The sequence below is a fragment of the Aptenodytes forsteri genome, unplaced genomic scaffold (assembly GCF_000699145.1).
Source record: "Aptenodytes forsteri isolate BGI_AS27 unplaced genomic scaffold, ASM69914v1 Scaffold2, whole genome shotgun sequence".
In the NCBI taxonomy this organism is placed as follows: domain Eukaryota; kingdom Metazoa; phylum Chordata; class Aves; order Sphenisciformes; family Spheniscidae; genus Aptenodytes; species Aptenodytes forsteri.
In genome coordinates this window covers 8,620,584-8,628,561 of record NW_008795695.1, presented here as the reverse complement: position 1 = coordinate 8,628,561, position 7,978 = coordinate 8,620,584, and the positions used below count along the sequence as shown (strand labels likewise).

The window sequence follows — 7,978 nt, the reverse complement described above, 5'->3', positions numbered from 1 at the left end:
CCCCCCCCCCCCCCCCCCCCCCCCCCCCCCCCAATACGCAAGCAAAAAAAAAGAAAAACCGACCCAAACCAACCCAAAGCGGGAGAGGGTTTCCTTAACGAGCTCCTGAAATGTGCTGGGAGGCACCTGCTTGCCGGAGCGCTCGGTGCTCCTCGCCCCCTCCCAAACCCTCCTGCCGTGGACCGCTGAGAAATGAGTCCTGAAATAGTTTTATACGTGGCAAACTATCTCATTGGTTTTATACTGAATGTTGAATATTCGAAAAGGCATTTTTAAAAGTCGTAATTTTAAAGATCATTTGGAACAGGAACTAGAAAATTCAGTTCAGATCATTCCTATGCTGCCGATATCTTATTTGCATCTGACAAAAAAGCGCTGAGTTTTATCAAGTATTTGCTAACAACCATTGCATCAATAAAAAGAGAGAGACAAAAGAGTTTTCTCTTCACATTTCCTTAGAAAAATTCACTCATGCTGATTGATCTCTAGGATCAGGATATTATTTCAAACCAAAATGATCATTTCCATGCATTTTTTTTTCTAAAATAAAGCATGATTCTGAGAAACTTAGAGAAAAATATGTAACAACTCTAACAAGGCGCCGTACAGATTCATTGTCCAAACGCTGTTAGGAAAGAATCTAAATCTTAATTTAAAAGGCCAATTTTGTTTGATTGATGCGGCAGAAGTAGGTAATTTAGATACCTGGCAGCACTGCAACTGTGATACTCTCTCGCTTCTCTGGAAATACATATTTTTAAGAGCTAAAGAATACAACAAAGTACTAGATAACTCCAATCCGCAAGTCCCAACTTATCTGTTTAGTCTTTTTCCTAATGTAAACGTTTGTATTGCTGTTTCTATTGTCTGTGACTTTTAACTCTAGTTTCTTTTCTGCGCTGTGTAATTTTTATACTTGTTTCTAATATTTTCTTCACGTGTCTTATCGCTGAGCTTGCCTGCAGCGTAATTTGAAAACGGCGACTTAAATATTTGTTCTGTAAGAGACAGCCGACCCTGGATTCATGAAGGTTTTTCATCCCTCAAAATGCTAGCGTGTGTTTCCTTAAACAAGCATGCAAACATTTGCATCACAGGGAGGTGAGGGTAATGCCCCGATTTTCCCCTTTCCCTTTCTTATGTCTTTAATATATGGGCATGCATTAAGGTTTTACGGTAACTTTTTAAGAACCGGGTGAGCGCGTTGGGTTGGCAGTTGTTGATCTTGTGAGCCGGCGTGCCTCATGACACAATGCTGTGCAAGGAGAAAACTCACTAGCTTCAACGTTTCGAGCAGGTCTATTTTATGCCGAGATCAGGGAAATGTGAAAAGCGCAACGCTGAGCGTAGCCCAGGCCACAGAAACGCATTACGGCACACAGAGAGCAAAAAGCAAAAGCCTGGGCCGCAGAGGGATGGGAAAGAGGAAGTTGAAATAGATACGTAGAGAGGGAATTTTGACACAGTGATTTTAACTTTGCACGTGGAAGTGAAAATAAGGGTTATCGGTGACAAATGGGAGAGCACTGAAGTGAGAAACGCAGCCTCCTATAGAAGGAAAGGCTGTGAAATACCTGAGACTGGAGACCTCTCTCGTATTATAGGAGGTAGCTATGGCTGGGGAATGAGCATCAGAGACCGACAAAGTAAAGGAGCCGCTGATCCTGTTTGGAAAGAACAGTGTGATTAGAGACTAATAGAAATAAGACCGGGCCGTGACAAGTTTGAGCCAATTATAACCGCATGGACATAAGCTAGAAAACGCTAAGAGGAAGGAAAAATACCGAGCTGCAACTCAGAGGACATGATGCAGGACTACTTCCTCTTAGAATGTGTAAAAGAGGAAATAAAAACTAGCTAGATTTCTTTTCTCTCTTTTTTCTTTTTTTTTTTTTTTTTTGGTAGTAGTCCTGAGGTCGTTACTTAGGTAGGCTTAATTGGGGGAACAGCAACGGGATCTAAAAAAAGTATGATAGAGGACCTAATTCGAGCTCTTACTTTTGCCAGAGTAAATCTAGAGACACACCAGACATCCATTCAATTATAGCAGGGTAAAACTGTTTTGAGAATTCAGTCCTGCTCAAGAAGGTAAGATAAAATTAAATTTTTCATAGTTTAACCAATGTGAACATTGTAGATACAAGTCAGAAATTTTAAGGGTAGAAATCTATGTATCTCTCAGCGCATCTCATCAGAAATACAGCAAATCCTGCATTCCTAAATATTTGTTTGATAGGTGCTGGCACCAAGGAGCTACAGCGCAAACATTTCAGACGAGGTGAAAGCCTTTGTCTGAGCGATTGCAGATTTCATTAGCTCAGATCACGATTTCCATCCATCAGGTTGGGGGTGAGGTCTTAAGTCAATGATTTGCTATCATGCTTCTAAAGGAAAAAAAGAAATTGTTCAGTAAGTTGTGATTAAACATTCGCTTGAGGCCTGCTTTTCCATGGACTTACTCTGAATTTATGCTGGGGCAGCTCTGTTCAGAGCAGTGGGAAGAAAAGATAGGGAACTGGTGCAGCTGTGGGGACTCTGACCCCCTGCATCCATGAGGTGACTGGCTTGGTTTTGTTTTCTCTTGAATTTTACACTTCCATCGTTGTGCTGACTTTGCTGTAGCTTAAAAGTAATGCTACTGTTGTAAATCAGACCAGAATCGGTTCCTGTTACTTGAATTTATTTATGGACAATTACAGAAGTATATTTTGGAAAGCTTATTTCATGTATTTTTTGTGTCGGAGTACACATTATGCTGTGTATTTCAGAGGTGCATCAATGTAAAAACTTTTCTGTAGCTCTGCAAACTAGGAATGGCAGCGATTCCTGTTTTCCCCAAACAGCTTCTTAGTCTACATAGATTTTTGCTGTTGCTGCTTTTTCCTATTTTATCATGTTACTTGTTGATCTTCTGCACCCCAAATTAAATGTCGTGTAAGGAAGCTGAGGCTTCTGTTCCTTGATTTCGTAGGTGGTGGCCTTGGGAGACGTGCCCGATGGGACGCTGGTGACGGTGATGGCTGGAAACGATGAAAACTACTCTGCAGAACTCAGAAACGCCACAGCCGCCATGAAAAACCAAGTAGCAAGGTTCAATGACCTCCGGTTCGTGGGTAGAAGTGGAAGAGGTATGTGTTTGCTCTCAACTACGCTTCGGTCATGTTCACCAGTTATGTCAAGTTCTGGTTACATGGAGGGAACTTGAAGATGGCGTCTATCGAGTTTTCTGTGGCAGGGAATGCTGCAAGATCCGGCGTAGGCTGGTTCCAAAGGCACAGAATTAGCTATATGGTTTTCTTGCTTTATCCTAGCCCGTCCTCCGTGTCACTTCAATTTTTAAACAGTGACATCTCATTTGAAAAAAAAAAAATCACGTAGACAGCAAGCCACATTTTGAGTCCAGAAGCCATCTCATCAAATTTAGAACAGCACAGTATTACCCATGTTTAAGTTTAAATAATGTATTTTCAATTTAAAATGAGAATTTTCAGCTTGTGTAAAGACTCATGACCATCTTGGGGCTCCCAGGCACTCTCTGCAAAAGCTGATCTCTGTAACAGAGCGAGTCAACCTAAAATTACAAGTAATTCCTGCATAGATCTAAAAATTTTCTGGCTTCATCATGACCTGATGAAGGCACAGGGCACCGTTTCTGATCTTTCTTTTGCTGAAATAGATCTAGAACGATATGCAGTAGTCCTGTTATTTAATGTGCTCCTGCAAGGTGCGTAGGATAGAACAGAACAGAACAGCTGAGCTTAATATCTGACTTGCTGTATCTCTGTAATAACCAGTAATTACTAGTACATAGTAAATAAAAAGGCCTTATGAATGTAAGTAACAAATAAGAGTCGAAGCTGACTTAGACTAGAACTATGTAAAAATGTTGTTAGGAAGCTGCAAATGGTATCTGACACGTGCGGCTCACGTCGCGTGTGAGTGGGCAGGTGTACAAAGCTTGATCCGAAAGCCCGTAAAATCAACAGAAGGACCCTTCGCAACTTCACACTTCGGTTCCGGTCCATAATCTTAAACCCCACACATTCCAAGCAATGATGTTTACCTTTCTACTGCGAGATAATTTTAAGCGCTCCTCTTGCATTACTGCCCTTGCTGCTGTGAGTGGAGTCCCTTTGCTTGGGTCAGGGGGGGTCAGTCAAACCCACAGAAGAGAAGCCGGTGAGCTGTTGCTCAGAAAAAGCTCGGAGAAAAGATCAGCCTCTCTCTTTTAAGGTCAAGAACAAAAAACTGTCGCATCTTCCATGTGACTTCATATGATATTTACTTATGTATTTTTCTTCTGTTTCATTCACATCTTTAAGTAAAATCAGAATGTAACATTATGGTGTTCCAAACACAGCAGTGTTATTTAGGGACAATTCAGTCCTGTAACACTCACAAATCAAAATTATAGTGTCTACTGCACTTAAGTAGGTTTCTGTATACTACCTTTTTGAGCACTTTGTGCGCTGGTGCCTCTCTGAACCAGATTGAATATTCGGGGCTCGCTGACCCCTCCTCACCATTTTTCCCTCCCTCTCTCCCCATGTGAGCACCCGAGCCATCTCCTGATGCGTGGTTGCATCCGTGGCTCTTACAAACACGAACGGAGTTATGAGCATGCTTCAGGAGAGTTACAAAGGTGACCCACTTCTGCTCGGTCGCTCTCAAAATGTGTTATTCCAAATGGGAGAGGGGTCAGGCTTCAGACCGAGGAAGTTATCCTGATTATACACAACAGCCTTTATTTGCCTTTGAAGTGAAATGCAGCTGTAGATGTTCTTCCAATATAAATACAGTTGGCAATTGTGGAAGAACGTGGCCCTGTTGAAACATAGATGCAAGCAGTAAATACATTTGAAGAATAAAAAACCAACCCGATCCCTCTGTATCCTGCAGCATTTTTAGCTGAGGATACAGAAGGAGATGTCTTTTAAATCGTGTTGTTTGGGCTGTCTTCAAGATGCACTTGGTGGAAAACACCCGCAGCTGAGAACGTGGCTTCGTAATGCTAGCAAAGAATAATAATAGGGTAATGCAGAGAAAATTATATCCATTTACTGAAAACATGAGAGATGCTGTAATGTCTAAAAGTATCAGTCATTAAACATGTTCATTTGTTATATTAAAGGTTCCACCTTTTCAGAAAATGGAATTTGCATTATGATTCAGAGATGACTGTTTAGAAGATTCAAATGAATAGCTGGCAAAGTGGCGGAGAAGCTAATAAAAACAAACCTGTAGTTCAGTTCCTGGCCATGGTAGTGAAGCTAGAAATCGTAACAGTGAAGTGTGTGAGTTTCAAGGTCAAAATCCAGCGGCCGAGAGAGAACAGTCCCTATTCATGCAGAAAAGCTTGGCGGGGAGTGTCGCTGAGCCTCTTACCGTAACCGGTAGCTAGTAGCCAGTCGCTCGCGCACGGACATAAACCTTGTACGTCGTATGATATTCAGGTGCTCGGGATCCTTTAAGCGATGGAGTGATTTGGGAACGCTGCATGCTATTAGTCAGTCTTGGAGGTTAAATCTCATCACCTCCCTTGGCTGCCCATCTTTGGAGCGAGTGACTAATGTATGCTTTTGTTTACTCCTCGAACAGGGGATTGTTTTCCAAAGGTGGGGATTGTTTGCATTTGGTACGGGATTTCTGAGGTGCTGTTCTGTTGAATTTGTATAAAGCCTAAAGCATAAGGTAGCTGCTTCAAAGGGCATTGCTTCCTTTGATACTTCGCTAGAGGAAAATTAACCGAAACTTTGTTTGCTGTGTAATATTTGAGTTTGAATAAGTTCAGTTGCCACCAGTGATAATACAATGCCAGGAGTATTATGTGAACAGTGACTGAAAGTTCATGTCGGTTATGGTCAGAGTGGACGCTCTTTGTGTATCTTGGGTGATTTAAAATCACTGCTGGAGAATAAGGAACAGCTTCGACCTGTGGCAGTTCCCTGTGCATCGGTTATCGCCCAGGTGCAACCATCCCCATTAAAAGCCTTGCCGAATGGGTGGCAAGCCACCACTTTCTCCCTTCTCAGGCAGTAGGAAATTGTCGTTCTTGACATTCTTAATAAATAGTTTAAATTTTCTTCCGTGGGCTTTAAATGAAATCTAGCAAGACAGCCTGACGGCTGTTTCAAACGTAAGACTACTGTCCACATTTTCATCTCTGTGAATAAGCGGCTCTGCTCTGACTGTGAGAGAGTTACAGCGGTTCACCCCCTTCAGGGGTCTGATCCTGCCTGCCCATCAGAGCAGGCGCACCAGCCAAATATTGGCTGAAGCTTAAAGAACCAAACTGCGTTTCAGCGTTTGCTTCGTATCTAATAGCAAGGGGCTGCCGCTGTTGCTCTGCCTGTGCCTGTCATTCAGAATTAAAAAAAACACCCACTTGATTTTCTTGACACCCAGAATGGGAGCTGAGAATATCGCAGGTGACCTGAAACATCAAGATGTTGTATAAAAGCAATCTGGGTCGCTTTCCTGAACAAAACAGATTTACACTGGAATTGGCTGGGCTCCAGAGTTACTATTCCTCACCCTAGTTTGAGAATGCTACTGGGAAAACCTGCCCGTCTGGCTTGTAAGCCCAAGTAAGTAATTTCTGAAAGAAAAATGTAGTTTAAAACTTCAGCCAATCTCAGCCCCCCCCCCTTGCCTGATTACCTGTTAAAAAAAAATCTTTGTTTTTTTCCCTCCGTTCATAAATGCTTCAAACTTCAAAATCCTACTACTGCAAAGTACCCTGTTTTCTTAATGTGTAATGAACCCATTTATGATGAAATAAATCTGATGCAGAAAGCCTGACACCATAGAAGTTCATTGGATAAAATTAAAAATAAATAGTTATTTTGGAGAGGGAAAGCTTCGTGGCTCGGTAAGCATTACATATTTTCCTCATGGAATCATTAATCCCAGTAACTATCTTCTTTGTAGAAGGTAACATTAAAAAAACCCCAACAAATAAACATATTTTCCAGATGAAAATAATTATTAATAGGTTATGATAATAGTAGCTAATGGGGAAGTGTCTTGGCTTGCTACAGAAGATCTCAATCTAAAGATGCGATCTGGAGCTGGAGCTTTGTGATAGCTTTCCAGCAAGGCCTTTTTAAAAACTGCATCTTGGAAAGGACTGAAAACTAAGCCTACGTATACATTTCCTACCAGCTATCAGGATTAGAGTCATGAATAAGTTTTGCAATAGTTTTCAATTTCCACAGAGCCAAAGAGGTACTCCTTTTTCACAGGAGTAGCTGGTAGGAGAACACGAGAGAGATATTACCAAGCATAATCGGAAGTTTCTGCCGTCAGGACTCTTCCTTCTGGATATAATTTTGGGGAAGAAAAATCAGTTTAAGCTGGAATCTCAAAAATACTTAAAACCCCAAAATTACTGGCCTGGATTCTGAGTCCAATTATTTTTATTGATCTTCTGAAGTCAGAATTTTGCTCCTTCTGTGCAACTTCAACTTGTGGTTGCACTATTTAAGCACTTTGTTAAAATTTGTTTTATTTTTTACTTAAACACATTCAAAATTATAAAAGTATGTGCAACACAGAGGAGGATGCTATTCAACAGGATTGTAACATGAGTATTAAGCAGCCGGCCGGGTCCTGGTCCAAGCCATTGGAATGCTTCAGGGGACGCAGTATCAGATACTGGAGTAACAATGAACCGCGCTTGCCAGACGGGATGAAAATAGAAGAAATCCACTGCAATCAAAACTGAGAAAAGAGTCAACCGATAGAGTTTAAAAACAACTGCTTATTTATACTTTGGATTGATAAGTATGTGGCGTTAACAGGATGCTCCGGCCAGCGGGAGGGCGGTTTGGCTGTAGAGAAACGGGCAGCTCTTGGAGCCGTCCTGTGGCCATGCCGTCGCGCCGGGCGCAGGCAAGGCTGGCACGGCCCTTGGGGCGGGAAAGCTGGGCATCTGCAATGCCGCTCGCCCGGGGCTGCGCCTGCCGGCCCTCTCCCC

General features: G+C 42.2%; 1 protein-coding gene across 1 annotated transcript in view; it reads left to right on the top strand.

The window, feature by feature from the left end:
* RUNX1 (runt related transcription factor 1) overlaps positions 1–7,978 on the top strand; it is a 78,029-nt gene that overhangs the window by 2,521 nt on the left and 67,530 nt on the right. The window contains exons 2-3 of the mRNA XM_019473037.1: positions 2,138–2,171; positions 2,972–3,128. Of these exons, the coding sequence (XP_019328582.1) occupies positions 2,138–2,171; positions 2,972–3,128 (191 nt within the window). The remainder of the gene's footprint in view (positions 1–2,137; positions 2,172–2,971; positions 3,129–7,978) is intronic.